The sequence below is a fragment of the Dasypus novemcinctus genome, chromosome 6, assembly GCF_030445035.2.
Source record: "Dasypus novemcinctus isolate mDasNov1 chromosome 6, mDasNov1.1.hap2, whole genome shotgun sequence".
Taxonomy (NCBI): Eukaryota; Metazoa; Chordata; class Mammalia; order Cingulata; family Dasypodidae; genus Dasypus; species Dasypus novemcinctus.
In genome coordinates, this window is record NC_080678.1 from 35,308,591 (window position 1) to 35,327,621 (window position 19,031).

Consider the following 19,031-nt stretch of genomic DNA (forward strand, 5'->3'; position numbering starts at 1 on the left):
CAAAGTTAGGTGTGCTTTCCAAACATTCCTAGCTTCTATTAACAACTGATTATGTGAGTGCTCATCCTTAATACTATTTACGGATTCCATTCAAAGAGAAGGTATTAGCTGAAAACGAAGAAATTATCAAAGTTCATTTCCCAAGAAGTAAAGCAGGAACTTTCTTTTGTCTTATGCTTGCCTCCTTCAGATTTCTGCTGAAGGGCAGGGAATTGGCCCCTGAGGTTAGTTCTAGTATCTTAGGATCTGGCAAACTATTCTATTTTCACACCATGCACATCTTTTATGTTTATTAATAAAATTTAATAAAAATCCTCCTCTAGCCCCCTCAAAGTGAAGGGTTCTCATTTTTCTCATTCTTCCTCAGAGAGTATCACATGTGGTCTTTCTTCCTTCCATCATTATTTCATAGTCCTCTGGATCTTCCCTAGCTTTGCTATATCTTCTCTGTACCACAACCAGTGATGTCTCCTATATTCCAGGTCAAATAACAGCCATGGGTTTGTGGAAAGGGAAGATAGTATTGTCCCTTTTCCTTTCAACACCTTCCCTGACAATGCCTGACATTTTCTTGAACTTTTTGGTAAAAAACAGACAAATTGTGCTGAAGTTGGCAGGTTCCTTTTCTGGATCATCACTAATAACTCTGAATCCATTAATTGAGATTTCCTGTCCTTAATCACATTATTACATTTCTCCTCAATGAATGTTTTCTGTGTCAGCTTTATCCAATCCTTTCTGTCCTTACACAAAACCTCTCAAGGGCTGATGCTTTCTGCCCTTACATACAAACTTTCAAGATCTTCCTTAGATTCACTTCTACCAAGGTGGTATTTTACTCCCCATGATAGATGTGACCAACCAACATAGTGTGCATCCTCTTCTAGCTTATTTATAAAAATATTACAATCAAACACAAAGGTGAGTTCCAATGCATCCCAATAGTAAAGCTTTCCCATTAAAGAAACATCAAATTTTCAATGCCTTGTTTCCTATCTATAACTAAATTTCCTCAATCCCATATTGATTCAATGTTTTAAAATATTTTGATAGCCAACAAGCTATAATTTGAAATGGAAGGGGAAAAATAAAACTGCAGAACTACCATTAGCTGAAAATCTCTTCACTGAAAGTTAATGAACCCTCATAAAATATTATTAAGAGGAGGTTGGAGATAGAGCACTTGAAGCAGAGAATATAATCATTCATTTATAATTAAGATTTCAGCAATCTCATCTATGAATCATACTTTCTTGTGATTGATTTTTTGCTTTGGTCAGTTGATATAGCTTTTAGTACCCTGAAAAAAATCACAAAAGCTTTCTGCTGAAGGATATCAAGACCTAAAATATTCAATATAAAGAGAAAACAAAAGCCCAAATTAAGCCAATACAAGTTTCTTTTAGAAATTCCAAGTAACAAGTACTACTCACAGAAGAATTCCCAAAGTTCCCCACATACTTGGGCCATGTGGATGTAAGCAAGATATCAATGCCCTTAAACTGGGATGTTGAGCACAGCATCATTCTCAAAGAAGATACATCCTTGGAACTAAAACTATAACCTGGGATTGGCTCATTTAAAGATTCTGTCCCACTGAGGTACACAATTTGCAGCCCCGAGGTTCCAGTGAAGACACCTTTACGACCTAGGTTAAAAGAGAGATGGATAAGTTTTAGTCAAACCTTCAGAAGAAAAATGTCATTATGGTGACAAATCCCTCCTCCTATACTGCTGCAAGCCTCCTTTTGGGCCCCACGTTGGGCACCAGTTGCTGCAGCATTTTTCCCTTCATGCCCTACGTTGGGCGCCACTTGCTGCAATCAGCTCACAGTAGGTTGGCTCCAAGGGAAGGCAGTGCAGAACTTACAGAAATAACCAACAAAGAGAAACACGAGAGAGGAACCAAGGACGGAACCAGGGGACTCAGCTCCTGGAACTAAGAACCTCGACCCTAGTTTCCACCTTGTATTTACTGGAAACTACCAAGCAGCTGTTTGCTATTAGAACTGCAACATTATCTGTAACAGGGAACAACTGCAACATCTACAATAGAACAGGTGAAACTCTTTTTCCCACACTATACCACAACTCTCCTACCTCTCTTCCATTTCACATGTCTGAATAAATATAAACTCTCCTGTAACCCCAATTGGGGCTGCTAGGTATCAGCGTTGGGTGGTTAAGTCAAGGCTCCTGAAACCTGCAAGGCAGTGTGTTATCCCAGGTGCCTTATACATACTGAAAAAAGTTGGGAAGCACTGATTAAGAAAAAAGCTAGAAGAGTGGGTAAAGCTCAGTGGTTGAGTGCCTCCCTCCCATGTACAAGGTCCCGGGTTCAATCCTCAGGTCTCCTTAAAAAAAAAAAAAAAGGGGGGGGGGCTTTCTGCATCCTACAGGAGACTCTACATGGACTAAAAGAAATCTAGACACCTGGGTACAAGAGAGACAAGGAAGAAAAGAAAAAATAAATGCAGTTCTAGGGAGCTATAGCCCAGGAAAGATGTAATCCTCAGGCAGGCAGCAACTTCCTAGTGAAAAGAAACACTGGCAAAGAGCAACTGTTCAGAAGAAATGAGAAATACTACTCTCTTCTATACTTTTCAGTTGCCTTTAAGATCTTGCTCCATCAATTCCCACCTCTCATCTACTGAGTTTTTTCTTCTCAACTGGCTCTTTCTGGTAAGAAAAAACTGGAATAAACTCAGGTACCACATGCTTACACATGCTTACAAAGAAAATTCCTCCCCTCAGTTTCAAACTTCCCAAAAGAATAGTCTATGCTCTTTAAGTGTTTCACCTCTTAATTAGTTCCCTAGCCCACTGCAATTCAGTTTCCCTCTCCCACCACTCTCTCCAAGGTCACCAATCCCTGTAATTGCCAATGGTTTCTTCTCCTAAACTTCGTTCACTTCCCTTAGATTCTATGAACTTGATACTATCTTTACCTCTCCGCACTTTCACCTTTCTTTGTCTACCACCTGGATGAAGATGTACCCCAGAGGTACTATCATCCACTTGCTTTCCTTCTCATTATATCTCTTCTTTAACAATTTACTCCTCTCCTCAGCTTTACTTTTCATCTTTATGTAGCCAACTCCCCAAAATGCATACTCTCCAACATTGCCTTTGTTTATACACTCTAGAAAGAACTGTCACTTCCAACTATATAATGAATGTTCTGCAGCACTTCAAGTTCAGTATGTTCACTATCAAGCTCATCATTTGCTGCTCCTACAGAATCTCAAAAAATCTATTTCACAGAAATAACCAAAGTACCCAGGTTATTCTTTCCACTCCTGACACTAAATTCAAATAGTAAAATATTGGCCAACTATCTTAGAGCAGCATTCTTAATTCAAATCTAATAACTAGACTGAGAACTACAAATAAGTCAGGCTCATGTTAAGATCTACAGCAAGATTTCAAAATGTATATCTCACAACTGTGGTGTTAAATAAGAACAAAAATCCCATCCTTAAATTTTTGTTTAAAGGATCCCCATATGATGGAACAAGATGATATTTATAAATGATGACACAACCAGATATAGAAAATAAAGACCAGGATGACTATGGCAGGGGGAGGGAGGGGTTTTACAGCAAAAGAAACAGAGATGCTTTCTAGAGAAATGAGAGACCAATAAAGAAGAAATGTGAAGAGCAGTGAAGTCATTTTAGAAAAAATGAGTTGAATGAGCCAAGAGGCAGTAGGACTGAAAGCAGGTGCAGGAAAACAGAAGCAAAACTGACAGTGGTTTTTAAATGACCAGACATTGAAAGAGATTCAGGGTAATTGTGGAGCAGGGAACAACTTTAACCTGGAATTGAAGAGCAGACCTGGAACCAGGATAAAGAGAAAAAGGACAAAAGAGAATAAAAACCCCAAACCAAAGATCAGCACTAAAAACCTGAGTAGCCAAAACCTTAGAATGAAACCTAGAGTTGCATACAGCTCATTAGAAATCTACAAGTAAAGTGTAAATGTCTAGCAAGGTTATATAGTAAGGCTACATAAATGTAATTCTCAGGAAGCAGACATGGCTTAACTGATAGAGCGTCTGCCTACCATATGGAGGGTCCAGGGTTCCATTCCCAGGGCCTCCTGACCTCTGTGGTAAGCTGGCCCACACACAGTGCTCCTGTGCACAAGGAGGCCCTGCTGCGTAGGGGAGCCCCATGCACAAGGAGTGCCACCCCACGTGAAAAAAGTGTGGCCCGCCCAGGAGTGGCACTGCACACACGAAGAGCTGACGCAACAAAAAAGAGATGCAGTTTCCCAGTGCTGGCTGATAATACAAGCAGATGCAGAAGAACATACAGCGAATGGATAGAGAGAGCAGACAACAGGGGGAAGGGGAGAAAAATAAATAAAAAAGAAATCTTTTTAAAAAATGTAATTCTGTTTATTTGAATATAATTTATAATTTATATAAGTACTCCACACACTGTAGTCAAATAGCTTATCCCTCTAGTTGGCTAAGAGGATATATACTAGGTTCTGGGGACACAAGGGAATTGAGGGGAGGCGGGGGAGACAGCAAAGGAAAAATGCCATAGTCCTAAGTACACAAACTTTGGAAAAGAACCCCATTTTCTCAGGCAGTAATGGCAGAATAATCCAGCCACAACATTTCCTGGGAGATTAATTATTGCGAACATGTTATTATGCTTATTACAAACACAAAAAATATCAACTTACCCAGATAAGTAATGTTTTCAGCTAATTCACACCCATTAGCATCTTGAAAATATTTTAGAGTTTCCTGGTTATTGGCACCCAGAACATACGTTTGAATAGGAGCTAGTGAGGGAAACAGATATGACATGACATAGTTACCAGATCTGCTTTAGAACTTGAGAAATGCTTCCCCATAGGAAGAAAAGTCATAGCAAAAGTGAAGTGTCTATGCATGCCCCCCGCCCCCAGTGAAAAACAATCCAGCAAGAACTGCGGCCCTTGAAACTTTGCTAGCAATAATATGTTAAAGAAAAGTAATTTGTATACCTTTCTTGATGCCTGTCTTATATTCCTCCCATTCAGCACCTGGGGTGGAGTCAAAGAAATTTCCTACACACAACAGCAGCTAAAATGGGTTTTTTAAAAACAGATATGAGATTTTTTAAATACATCAATCAATACATAATTGATAGTAACATCCAGGTAGTTATCTTACTTAATGGTCTCAAACCAGGCTTTTATTCCTAACAAAACAGCAAAATTTCAACATACAATTCTATAGTATAGTTACTACAAATTACTACAATTGTCTATAAATTACTAAATCTTGGCTCACTGCTGTCAAATTCAAGTGGAGGTTAGAGGTAGAGGGTCAGGAAACTGAGCCCTCAAATGAAGCCAGAATTTGAGTGGCCATCAAATATTCCCAATGCCACTTTGCCACTCCATGGTTCCCTCCACCATCCTTCTCCTTCTTTGGTACATACAGTGATGGAGAAACATTTTGAAGAGTGCCTTTGTGAAATACGAAACTTAAAATATTAGAAATGCTGAAGGATACAGGGCATAAAAGACATGTTTCCTGCCTGTTGTCTTTACTCAACCATTAACCCAATAGACAAATTATCCCCGTGCTTAGGATAGTTGTTGTTCTCTAGAGATTTACAGTCTAGTTGGCAACCATACACAACATTTATATGGTGCTCTTTCGTTTATGAAGCATTTGCACATGTTATCTGGCTTAATCCACTCCCTGTACCCATGAAATAAATTTCTGGCTTCCCAAATCCTGCTGGTCAGAATCACCTAGGGAGGTTCTCCTAATCTGTTTTTAGTTTTTTGAACAATAATAAAGTAACAAGACCCAAATACAAAAAGTACTTTTAAAAAGTCTACAGTAAATAGGCCTCCCTTCCCCCACTAATCCCTAGCTACTGAGTTCTCACAAAAGAACTCAATCTAATAAATTCAATCAAGTAAAGGGGCCCAAATTTTATTTTAGTGTTTTTGACTACCATGGTAAAATTAAATTCAGTAAAAAGAAATATCTTACATCAAAGTTTCCACTTTTCTTCTGAATGGCTCGAACTCTATTGAATAGTATATCAAACTTTCCTTCAACATCTCCACAAGCCAAGCTGCAATCAAGAGAGAAATGTTAAAGCAATTCAGGAAATAAACAGGCCTGCCAAGTCTGGTACATATTAGTCTTCCTAGGAAGTTCAGTGCGTGTAAACTATTATGACCACTGGGCAGTTACACCTGAAGGGCTCACCAACACCTCCAACTCACCATATCTAAAAATGTTTATCATTTTCTCCAAAATTGAGTCAGTTCCTCCTCACTTCTCAGGTTCTGTGGATGGGTCTGTTGATGACATGGTCATCAAAACTCAAAAATCCTTCATCCAGTCACTAAGTCCCATCAATCCCTTTTCCCAAACATCTTTTACATTCATCTTGTTCTTTTTATTCATACTGCCACAATGTTAGTACAGGACTTCATCATCCATTCAATGAGCATGTACTAGATACCTACAATATACTAAACATAATATGCCAAGTACTATGCTAAGAATGTATTAGGAGTACAAAGAAGAGTAAGATTCAGTTCAAGTCTCAAAGAGCTCACAAGCAGTGAGGGGGAATACTCGGATCATTATAAATTAATATGAAGGACTAATTGTTACAGGACCACAAGGTAGAGTAAAGCAGACTGGCCCTAAGTTAGGAAGTAATTTATTCTATCATCTCATTTCTGAGTTTTTCTAATTCTGATTCATATGGTTCTCCTCATTGTCTTTTAACTCATCTTGAGATACTGTAGGTTTTGTTTTATCATCATGTCTTTCAGTTCTGGTGTGCTTTTATTGTCCGTATCACTGAACATGTTCAAGCAGGGACAGACATGAACATAAGTGTTTTAGAAAGATCATTTTGGTAACAGAGTGAAAAATGATCTGGAGGTAAAAGCAACTGTAAGTAAAAATATCAACAAGGAGGAGCAGATGTGGCTCAGTGGTTGAGAGCCGGCTTCCCACATATGAGGTCCCAGGTTCAATTCCCAGCCCTAGTACCTCAGATAAATAAATAAAATTCCTATTTATAAATATATATATTATCAACAAGAAAGCCAATGACAAATAGAGATCAGGAGGAGGGAAAGAGATGAGAAATTTTGAATGGTGAAGACGTGGACACAAACTAAATTGGGGAAGTAGAATGGGAAATGAGGGAGAAGGACGCATGGAGGATGACTGGAAGGCTGAGCAACAAGGCTGTGACGGCAACTGCAGAACCAGACAAAAAGGTAATGGGCCTGGTACTGAATACAGAGTAGAGATTATACTTACCTTCTTCTAATGCCTCCTTCCTATTCACCCTACCTAAGTCATCAGTTTAATGTTTTTCCTCAAAAACATGAAGAGGTTGCCCACTGCAAGCAGAACCACACCTTACATAAAGCCTTGACCTGTCTTTCCAATACTTGCTCCAGGTTTCCTTAGCAGAAACCTTCTCTCCTGTCAATTTGATCATTTGGTGCCTCTACCATTCCCTGGAGTAGTTTCCTCTCCTAATATGTCTTCCCCTCACTCCCCACTGCTCTACCAGCTTCCAAGTCTAAGTGTTTCCCATCTGTCAAGATCTAGCACATGCTTGAAGCCTTCCTGACAGTTTCAGAAGTCACTACCTTCTCAAAACTTCAGAACCCCATATAGCATTTCAGAGCTAGCTGTCATATACTATTACACATTTTTATTTATCATCTGAACACCACCTCTTCTAAGAAGCTATTCACAGTCCCTATCAGTCACCAATTCCTGATGCCCCAACAAGAGCCTGCACTTTCCCTATTATAGGATTTGTCACATGATATTATAATTGTTTCTGCAAGAGCCACTGTCCAGTTTGTACATGACAGGGCACCTCAAAATTCATCATCTCCTCATATGGGCCCTTTTCCATTGTTCCCTATCTGTGGTGGTTTGAAGCTGTGTATTTCCCAGAAAGACCTGTTTTAAAATTTAATCCATTCCTGTGGGTTTGGATCCATGGTAAGCAGAACCTTTTGACCAGGCTGCTTCAGTTAAAGTGTGACCTGCCTCTTTCCGGATGGGTCATAATCCTCTTACTGTAGTCCTTTATAAACGGAATGAACAGAGAGAAAGAGAAAGCCATAGAAGTAAGAAGCTGAAAGCAAGAAACCAGAAAAGATGGGAGAGACCAGCAGATGCCAGTATGTGTCTTGCCACATGGCAGAGGAGTCAGGAATAGCCGCAGCCAGTCTTCAAGAAGAAAGCATCACCTTGATAATGCTTGATTTGGACATTTTTCTCAGCCTAAAAACTGCAAGCTAATAAATTTCCATTGTTAAGCCAACCCATTTCATGGTATCCACTTTCAGCAGCCTAGCAAACTAAAGCTGATCCCACCAGAAATCTTGGGCCAGAAAGTTCCAACTTCTCACTCACAACCAATCCATCACCAAGCCTTGTTGATTTCATCTCTGTAATAAACCTTGAATGCTGGCACTTCTTCCCTGCCATTACTCTACCTAGTCCTAACTGCCGTCTGCTTTGGTGCTAATCTGTTCTTCACATTGCAACCAGAATAGTTCTCCAGAATAAAAATTTGATCATGCTATGGCATGCTTAAACATTTCAAGGGATTACCAGGGCTCAATCCTCATTTCCTGGCAGAAGCCTCCCCTGATTCCTCACGTTAAGCCAAATACCCCTACAATGCAACGCTCCAAAAGCGTGACCTCTTCTCCGAAACATAGATCACTATTGCTGTTTCACATTTATCTAGGTTATTTGATAACTATCCTTTCCTCTAGACTCCATCTCTGCAAAGCCTAGCACAGTGCCTGGCACACTGCAGTTATTAAAAAATACTGAATAAATGAAGTCCTCTCTTCACCACCCCAGAGCCATCCTCCCCCAAAGAAAAGTGCGCCGGGACAAGGTCCCTACCTATCCTGTTCACCACCGTCCCCCAGCCCAGCAACGGGCCCAATGTCTACAAGCATTTGGTTCATAAGCAAATGGGATGAGAGAAGAAACGAAAGGGAGATAAACGTCAGAAGCTCGGATGGCCTAAGACGGAAGAGACCTGGCGCCTGGAGCTTTCGCTTCTCCCAAAGAGCGTCGCCAAGGATGTTCGGCGAAAAAGAGGGCAGACCGGGCCAGGCCCAAACGTGACCAGATCCCCGGCCCCTCACGCCTTTTCCTGTATCCTCCGTAAGGAGAAAGACCCCGCCACTCTCAACGCGCGCGCGCGCGCTTCCGACTCATGGTTGCTCACAGGCGCAGCGGCTTCTGAGCCATGGGTTCCAACAGGCTGGGCTCCGACGACATCGGAAAATTGTAATTCTGAACCCGCGCTCTTCCGAAAAGAAGCGATTGCACTATAATAAAATGTCAGCTTATCCCAGCCAATGGGCACTCGCTTATCTACGGAGAGCGCCGAGGGACAAAAGCCTCTCGCTTTTTTTTTTTTTTTTTTGCCTTAAAAATTAAAAGGAGGATGGTGGTAGAGGAAACAGCAAAACGAGATCTAATACTGATTTTTCATTTCGGGTAAATATAAGAAGTTATTGAGTTGCTAAAGAATTCCCAGCACAATGTTGGGCCTTAACCTATCAGTCTAGTGGGGAAGATAAACCCTCTTCACACACACTTTTTGTTTAAGTTTTTAACCTACCAAAAAGTGGAAAAAATAATGGCCATCCCCTCGATTCTATGTGTCAGCACGTTGCCAAATTTGCTTGGTCTCTCTCTAGGTGCACAAGCACTTTTTTTTTCTTAAACAAATTTTGTTGGTACATATTAATAGACAGTTCATCCAAAGTGTACAACCAATGGTATTTGGTATAATCACAGTTGCACAAGCACTTTTCTTTTCACTGAATCATTTGAAAGCAAATCGGAGACATCATGAATCTTTATTCCCAAAATACCCCTGAGAATCTCCTAAGAACAAGGACATTCTTCTACATAACCATAACACTGTTAACACACCTAAAAAAATTCTTATTAACTCAATATCACCTACTGTACAGCCATATTTAAATTTCATTTGGCCTCCCCAAATTCATAGCTGGGGTTTGTTTTCATTCAGAATCCAATCAAGTTTGAAAAAATTATATAAAGTCCCAGGGACTCCTCCCCTCAGAGCCCAAAAATCCATGCCTACTTTCTCTTTGAACTCCCTTTTGAGTTTCCTCTTGAGAGCTTTTTAAATTTGAAATCCCCGCCAAGGCGACCAATACAGATAGCCAATCAGTCCCTCTGACCCAATACAAAATAAAGCCTGCCTGCCCTAAACCCACCCGCATAAATGATGGACAAACCCCTATCCAATCAATAGGAATCCAGAGACCAGACTTCCTTTTTTTGTTATAAAAATTGCCTGCTATTTCTAGAAGCTAGAAGTTGCTTTCCTTTTTCAAGTGATCGGACCTCCTTGTTGCAGCACAACTTTTGGTGTCCCAAATAAAATGCTGTGATCTACAAACTCAGCTTTAACTTGTCTTTCAACAAGTTTCACACTTATATTTGGTTATATTTACTCTCTTAATCTACAATAGCCTACCTACCTTCTTGATTTTGTTTTTCATGACACTGGCTTTCTTGGACAATTTGGGCCTTTAGGGTGAAGACAACACAAATACAAAGGCAAAAGTTCCTGAAAACTGAGGGGCAAGGAAGTCTCCTCAAGAGTACCCAGTTAATAATAATAATAATAAACCACCATAAAATAAGGTTATGGAAGAACCACAAAGTTCTGGTTTTTCCTACAACTTTCTGAAATGCTCTTTTAAGAAATACCAGGGAGGCGGACTTGGCCCAGTGGTTAGGGCGCCCGTCTACCACATGGGAGGTCCATGGTTCAAACCCCAGGCCTCCTTGACCCGTGTGGAGCTGGCCCATGCACAGTGCTGATGCACGCAAGGAGTGTCCTGCCACGCAGGGGTGTCCCCTCGTATGGGAGCCCCACAGGGAAGGAGTGCGCCCCGTAGGGAGAGCCACCCAGTGCGGAAGAAAGTGCAGCCTGCCCAGGACTGGCGCTGCACACAGGGAGAGCTGACACAAGATGACGCAACAAAAAGAAACACCGATTCCCGTGCCACTGACAACAGAACAGGACAAAGAAGAACACACAGCAAATAGACACAGAAAACAGATGACCGGGGCGGGGGGAGGGGGGGAGGAGAGAGAAATAAATAATTCTTTAAAAAAAAAAAAAGAAATACCAAATTCCTTTCCCCATAAATATTAGTGCTTTGCTGGTACCTTAAGCACATATTTTTTCAACTTTTGAGGTAATTCAGCATTGCCTAGGAGTGGCACTCAAGATTAAAGCTTGTGGAACATAAATTTGCTAAAGCTGGGCAGGTAAAATCCAGGAAGAGGAAACAATAAGATATGAAAACTTATCCATGGAACTTTACCATCTTCACAAGTTTTCTGTAAATATAAATCTATTCTAAAATTCATAGGTATTTAAAGTGAAGATAGCTGAACACAGTGCAGACACAGGAGATGAAAACTGAATAAAGGAAAAGAGAGCCTTGTATGCTTGCTAAGAAGTCTAGCTCTTTCAAAGAGGCCATGAGAAGACACAAATCAATGCTAAACAGGAGGAGTAATGTGGTCAGTTTACATTTTAGAAAGATTGCTCTGAACAGCAATAGTCTGGAGGAGCAGAGGATAAAATATGGTAGTCTGGAACAGAGATAGTGGAAACAGAAACAGAATCAAGACCTCTTTAGGAGGTGGGATTAGGGACCTGAGGCACCTTCTGAGCTCCTAACACCCAACACTGGATAAGGCTGCCTGTCCTCAAAATCATATTGGGGGAAGCTGATATAGCTCCTCAGTAGCTGACTGCCTGGTCCCCCCACGTACGAGGTCCAATTCCCAGTACCTCCTTAAAACAAAACAAGCGAACAAACAAAAATCCCATACTGGTCAGTCGGTATTCCCCATGAACTGATGTCTGCAGTCTGAAAGGAAGACGACTGGATCCCCAGAAGCCCCCAGACCCCACAGACACAAGTGGGAAGATGTTTTATAAAATGTTTTTTATTTTATGAGTGACAGCCTACGCCCACCACCCCCACCCACCCAATAAACATACACACATGTACATACATACACATCTTGTCTTTTGTATTTTCTGTATCACATTTCCTTTTACTGTATCTGCTTACTCTCTAAGGTTCAGCCTGGAATTATTTTAAGATGCTCTGTTATTTGTGCAATATTATAGAAAAGCAAAAATACTGGCATTCATAAAGAAAAGTTTGTTTTCTTTTAATTTAGAATTGTTAACAGTGTTAGCATCATCAATAGCAAAAACAACCATTTACACAGTAACTTAAAAGAGCAACCATTTAAGTAAAAAAAGCAAGTTCTCTCATATGATTCTACCACCAAGCCCAGGTTTACTCTGAACTTTGAGAGAGTCTCTGTCCTGAATGGATGGTGAAACATTCAAGTAGAAGGCAAAAAGTTTTAAGTGTGAGTTTCTGAGAAATACCACCTCAAAGGAGGTTCAAGAGTAACCATGGTTCTCCAGTTGACTTCAGTGGCGGGATATTCCTCGGGAGACCAGCATAGTCCCTTTTGTGGAGTTTTGACAATTCCATCAGCCTCAGGGTTTAGGTTTTATAAAACATTCTTCCACATTAAAAAAGACTTTCTCTCATAGGAATAATTTTTTCATCGCTTTTCCAGCTTCTTGTACTTGGCTTCTGCCAGAGGGAGGATGAGGAGAAGTTATAAAGTTATATCTCTTAAAAGTGGTACTTACAACAATACGTTTTGGTTAGCATTTCCAAGCAAATTCAAAAATGTCTATTATATTTTTAATAAATCTATTAGCTTCAATCTCATCATCTGTCCAAATACACAGACTACTGATGTTTACAACTTAAAATAAGGAAGCAAACACAATTTAAAATAAGAAGCAAACACAAACAGAATTGAGAATCCAATCCAAGTTCACTAAGCTCTAACCCTTTCAACAGTACCTGCCTAGACAGCTCCACCGAGATTAAGTATAGACCTACTTGCACTTGACCCACTGGAAGCCTTACTCAGCACAGAAAACTGCTTCTGCAGGTACTGTCCCAGGCACCCTCTGGGTATAAATGTATTTTTGCCCCTTTATTTTCTTATTCCTATATTTCACTCCAGGAAAGCAATTTTGAAAAATGTAGAGATTTAAAAGGATGTCAAGTAAGTGTTTAATGTGATTCAGATTCCCTTTTTCTTTTAAAATCATGAAAGCACCTCGTACAAAGGCTTCTACATAGTACAGCTCACAGTAACCATTTACTGAGTTAAATTTGACTACACTCTAAGTTTCTAAATTTAATTGTGGACAGTAAAACTAATTGTTAATCACCACCCATGTCAAATCTCAGTCTGCTACAAACTACTCTCCTGAAGTAGTCAATAAGTCTTAGTGATGAAAATAAAACAATCTGTAAATTATATCTAGGTAAAAAGAAATACAATATTTTAAATCATGGATATAAAGAGTTAGAGCCACTTAGCAAATCATCAACACTAAAAGTATCATTTTCCTCCTTGCAGGAAAAGTAACCCTCTAAGAAAACCCTTAATTGACTTTTAAAACTTATCTACTATATTATTAAAGATGATTCAGCCTACTGAAGCATAATCAAGAGCCTGAACTTTATAGTCAAACAGACCTACTTTGGATCTTTCTAAGTATTAGCTTGGTGACCTTGAGCAAGGTATTTAACCCCTTAAGCTACCATGTCCTCTGTAGAACTGAGATAAAAAGTGTGTACTTACCTCATAGTACTAGGAGGTTAAAAGTCATAATATATGTAAAGTACTAAAAATAGTGCCTGAAATACCATTAAGTACTCAAGAAATTTTTTTTTTTTAGGTACTGGAAACAGGGATTGAGCCCAGGACCTCGTATGTGGGAAGCTGGTACTCAAATCACTGAGCCACATCAGCTCCCCAGGAAATATTATTTTTATTAATAATAAGAAGAATTTACTCTCATGGGGTTTTCACAAATATTAAGAGAGATGAATGTAGGCACCTCATAAATGTTAATTAATCATAATAGCTAAGGACATACTGGCCAGAAGTATTCCTTATCAAGCCAAAACAGAGGGAAGCAGATGTGGCTCAAGTGATTGGGCTGCTGCCTATCACATGGGTAGTCCATGTTCAGTTTCCGGTTCCTCTTAAAGAAGACAGCAAGCTAGTGTGACAGGCAGGTGCAGCAAACTGACACAACAAGATGACTCAACAAGAGATACAAGAAGAAAAAGACAATGAAAGACCCAACAAAGCAGAGAGCAGAGGTTCCCAGTGCCTCTTAAAGAGGACAAGCAGGACTGCAAGCTGGCATGACGGGCAGGCACTATGAGCTGACAAGACAAGACTCAACAAGAGACACAAGAGGAAAAACATAATGAAAGATACAACAAAGCAGGGAATGGAGGTGGCTTAAGTGATTAGATGCCTCCATCCCACATCAGAGGTTCCGGGTTCATTTCCTGATGCCTCCTAAAGAAACAAAGACTACAAACAGGCACAGCCAGTGCAAACAATGAGTGGGTAGGAAAAGATAAATAAAATAAATCTAAAAAAAAAATTGAAACAGAAATAAAAATGGTTACCCAGTTTTTTTGAATATGCATCCAACTTGTAAGCTGCCTGCTCAAGAGCTGCTACCTGCTCCTCAATCATATTGATCTGATCCAGATAAGGCTGCAGTCCAGCATCTTTAAAAACAAAGACAAACCACGTTTATATGAAATTAACAAGGAGTGGAGAAATAGGGTGGGAAAGTAAAAATGCGAGTGTCTCTGGAGCTTTGCCTAAGAAAGGCTAGGTGGGTTGGCACAAGTTCTGATCAATGGCAGGGCAGATGCTTTAGAAAACCATAGCTAGATCACCAGGCACAAATGTGATCTAGACAAAGTTAGTACCTTTCATCAACTAATTTTCTTTTAATTCTTTGCTCCACAAGCAAGCTTCCTGGGCACTCCATATCAAGTAAGAGTACCGTAAAGACAGGAATATAAGTCCATGGAAAAATATATTCTATCAGACTCTAAATTACCATTTCCCATTTATATATTTTTTCTGGTGTTTTGTTTATTGAACAGTCCTTTATGGGTTCCATTATTAAATCAATTCACTAGACTCTGAAGACTCTTCCTTTGCTCTCTCTTTTTCCACCAATAAACTGATAAAATCAAAATTCAGAAGCAGAAATAACTATGACATCAAAACACGCTAATCCTTAGAATTAAAGAAATTCACCTGAACTTTGTAATTCAAGTTTAGAAAATGAGCTCCCAAGGACAGTAGCCATATTCCCTCTCCTCCATAGCCCCAAGCACAAAAGGACATTAAATACAAACACATTTAATTTTAAAAATTATTACTTACACTTCTGGTTTAAGTCCTTTAAGTTTCTACTAATGTTTATAGCAATATCCTTCATTTCAAGATACTTCAAGCTGGTTAGTTTATTCATATTTTCCAGGAGCTTATAGTCTTCACTGGTAGCTTTTTAAAAAAATTAAAAAATAAAAAGTGATGCCATTAAGATTTGTCTTTGATCACTGGAATGTGAAATTATAGGCCAAATGGTAATTCAAGGCAGGACCTAGGGAATATAAAAGAAGCAGGCCACTTCTCATCTATAACATTTATAATCAGCCCATGAGCTCTGAATGCCTAAGCAGAAATTCAGGAAATAATCAGCAAACTATTCAAACCCAACAAGATTCATCACCACCATCCATTACCAAAACTTTTCTATCACCCAAAATAGAAATTCTGTCCCAATTAAGCAATAATTTCCCATTCCCTACCTCTACTCTAGCCCCTAGTAACCTGTCTTCTAGTTTCTGCCTGTGTGAATTTGCTTATTCTAATATTTCCTATTAGTAAGCTCATACAATGTTTGTCCTTTTGTATCTGGCTTATTTCACTCAAAATGATGTCTTCAAGGTTCATACACGTTGTCGCATGTATCAAATATCATTCCTTTTCACAGCTGAATAATATTCCATTGTATGTAGAGGCCACATTTTGTTTATCCATTCATCTGTGGATACACACTTGGGTTGCTTCCATCTTCTGGCAATTATAAATAATGTATCTATGAACATCAGTGTGAAAATATATATTCAAGTCTCTGCTTTCAATTTTTTGGGATATATCCTTAGGAGTTGATTGCTGGGTCATATGACAATTCTATACTTAATTTTCTGAGGAACTATCAAACTGTTATCCACAGTGGCTGCACCATTTTATGTTCCCATCAGCAATGAATGAGTATGCCTTCTTCTCCCCATCCCTTCAAATCTTGTTACTTTGTTTTTGGTTTGTTTGTTTTTTAATAGCAGCATACCAGTAGATTTGAAATGGGAATCTCTTCAATCATCTCCTTTCCCTTGTGTGTCTGTGGCAGTTTGAGATTATTTATGAACCCCCAAAAAGACAAGGATTATGTTTGTAAACTGTACTGTTCCTCTGGATATGATACCCTTTGATTGTATTAGATTCAGCTGAGATGTTTTGATTAAATTATGTTAAGATTAGGGCTTTGATTCAACCACATCAGTAGGATATAACTCAGGTCAAATCCCTACACCCTTGGTGGGCTGATATAAATGGGCCCTCATTCAAGAAGACACAGAAGAAGAAAGAAGAAGACAGAGAACTTGTCAGTTTGATCCTGGGGCCCCAGAGAGAGCTCAGCCATTCACCTGATAGTTTATAGCTGACTTTGTGAAGAGAACAGAGCAGGTGATAAACCCTGAGAGACCAGCCACAGGCCAGCTTATAGCTGAGGTCAGGAAGAACCTGGGCCCACAGAGCCTCAAGGGAAGAGGAAGCCCTGGAATGAAAGACCTGGCAGAGATCGCCCACCATCTTACTTCAACATATGGCAACAGACTTTGATGAGAAAACAGCCTTGAGTTGGACTCTCTTTAGGGCCTTGTAACTGTAAGCTTTTACCCCAAAATAAATACCCTTTATAAAAGTCAACAGATTTCCAGTACTTTGCATCAGCAACCCTTTTGGCTGACTAATAATACAGTATCCAAACTCTGTCTCCATCCTGGCACCTTCTCCTCTATATAGAAATATATGCAAGTTTCCTCTAGGCCAAAAGCACTCCCTTTGTTCTGCTATCCCCACATCATTTGCTCAGTAAAGCAAAGAGGTTTTTATGGCCAACACTTTTGAAAGAGGAGTTTATACTTATTGCTTCCTCTTGCTCATTGTTCAATCATGTAAACCCTTACAATGTAGCCCCTGCCCCACCATTCCTGAGAAATTACATTCTTCAAGGTCATCAGTGCTCTTTTAACCACAAACTCCATGGCAGCACTTTCTCAGTTCTTATCCTCCTGAACTTCTTCTCCATTGTATGTAACACTACTGATCTCCCTCTCGTCTTCAAATGCTCATTTCTCTCATCTGCAGTGGCACTGTATTGCACTGATTTTCTGATCTCTAACTGTTCTTCCAACAGACTTGTCTCAAAGCTTGTAGGTTAGAGTAGGGAGCTGCAGACCTATGGCGCTAAAGCACATCGCAGGTCTCCCGGAGTCAACGCACAGCAGGTAGGGAGTGGTGCAGGCCAGTACCCGAATTAACCCTGATCCGCCTCACCCGTCAGCTCCCCAGTTAGGTAAGTGGCCATCTTGGAGAACATGTCCCGGCAGAGCTCATTGATGTCAGCCTCAGCGGGCTCCGTGGCCTCCTCAGCTGTCTCCACTGCAGCATCATCTAGGCCAAGAAAGAATGAGTAAGTGTCCTGCCCGACACCGGGTCCTAACCCAGCCAAAGCAGCCTCTTCCCACACCCCTCCACCTCCCCTCATGCGAGCAAGGCGGCTCCACTGTCCATCTGCCATAATCTTAAATCCCTCATTTCGACCTTGCCCCACCTGACATGCCAACTCTGTCCCTGTGCACCCGCGCCTCGCTCATTCACAATCCTGCGTCCAAACCATCTCAGACGCCCTGACAGGGGAAATGCACATACACATAGGTGCGCCCCTCGGACCTGCTCGCTCCTGCTAGGTGAACCGACCACACAGAGGCCTCCCAACCCGGCCCCCTCACCACGAATCGCCCTTATGCATCCCCTAACCAGAGCTCCAGACCTCCCCCTGGACAGACGTTCCCATACCCCGAACAGGTTCCTCTGGTCCGATGGCCGGCACGCCGTCAGCCGCCGCCGCCATACCCGGCCCCCGCTGCTTCCGGGTCTGAGGTGCCTGCGCATGCGCACCAGCGCGTCTCGCCCGCCCCGCCTCCCAGCGCCTCTGGAAACGCTCCACAATGGATTAGCAGGCTTCCTCCTCTCACTAAATCATGCCTCAGATAATGAATTATAACAAAGCGTAATTACGAAGTTAGATTGAAGGTAGTGAACCAATCCGCTGCGTAGAATCGAGACGACCAGTCAGTCCGTAGGCTGCACTCATTCCCGCGGCCGCCCTGGAGGACCACCCATTTGGGGTTGGCGGAGCTGGGGGTGGCTTGCTGACCAAAGCCATCGGAAACAGTTTGCCTCTCCCAAAAGACTCCACACCGTGACTGGTGTTAATCACAGAAAGATTGCTCAGGGAATCCATGCTTTTGGTGGTAGTCTTATCCAGTACTTTGACAGCCTGTAGGCATGGATTCCTAATCCTAAATATTCTTCCTTCCAATATCCTGGATTAACACCAACTCGATGACCCCTTTTTCTTAAACTGCAACCTGGCACCTACTCCTCCTCTTCAGTAGATACAGCCTTTCTTGAGGAAAACCTAGATTGTAACATTTTTAGGACTGAGGAAACTCTCTGGTTATCTTAATTGCTCTTAGGCTGTTTCCTAAATCTTATTAGTGTATAAAGTATACACTAAGTGGAGTAGAAGAAGAGAGGTGAGAGAAGGAAATGGCTGAGAAAAAGTGAATGGGGACCAACTGAAGTGCAAAATGAGAAAGGGATAAAGGTTACAGGGGAAGGGGGTGATGTATATATAGCAGATCTC

General features: G+C 40.8%; 2 protein-coding genes across 2 annotated transcripts in view; both read right to left on the reverse strand.

Annotated features, from left to right (window-relative positions):
- CWF19L1 (CWF19 like cell cycle control factor 1) overlaps positions 1-9,396 on the reverse strand; it is a 28,265-nt gene extending 18,869 nt beyond the window's left edge. Inside the window, exons 1-5 of the mRNA XM_004459184.4 lie at positions 9,267-9,396; positions 6,014-6,098; positions 5,008-5,086; positions 4,702-4,803; positions 1,434-1,648 (exon numbers count right to left, since the gene is read on the reverse strand). Of these exons, the coding sequence (XP_004459241.1) occupies positions 1,434-1,648; positions 4,702-4,803; positions 5,008-5,086; positions 6,014-6,098; positions 9,267-9,319 (534 nt within the window). The 5' untranslated portion in view covers positions 9,320-9,396. The remainder of the gene's footprint in view (positions 1-1,433; positions 1,649-4,701; positions 4,804-5,007; positions 5,087-6,013; positions 6,099-9,266) is intronic.
- A 2,863-nt stretch (positions 9,397-12,259) lies between these two features.
- On the reverse strand, positions 12,260-18,289 carry BLOC1S2 (biogenesis of lysosomal organelles complex 1 subunit 2). Its single transcript, XM_004459183.4, has 5 exons — positions 18,179-18,289; positions 17,657-17,773; positions 15,416-15,535; positions 14,638-14,742; positions 12,260-12,720 (listed from the first exon to the last, which is right to left on the reverse strand). Exons 1-5 carry the CDS (start codon positions 18,231-18,233, stop codon positions 12,689-12,691), a joined length of 429 nt encoding a protein of 142 aa, XP_004459240.1. The 5' UTR covers positions 18,234-18,289; the 3' UTR covers positions 12,260-12,688.
- Positions 18,290-19,031: the final 742 nt, after the last annotated feature.

Bases quoted from the DNA above. Each gene is read 5' to 3' on its own strand.
- BLOC1S2 (XM_004459183.4), bottom strand. From the start codon at position 18,233: ATGGCGGCGGCGGCTGACGGCGTGCCGGCCATCGGACCAGAGGAACCT. The intron at 17,774-18,178 runs GTATGGGAACGT...TTCTTGGCCTAG, and splicing joins ACCAGAGGAACCTGTTCGGG to ATGATGCTGCAGTGGAGACA. The intron at 12,721-14,637 runs GTAACCATTTTT...TCCCTCTGGCAG, and splicing joins TGCATATTCAAAAAAACTGG to AAGCCAAGTACAAGAAGCTG.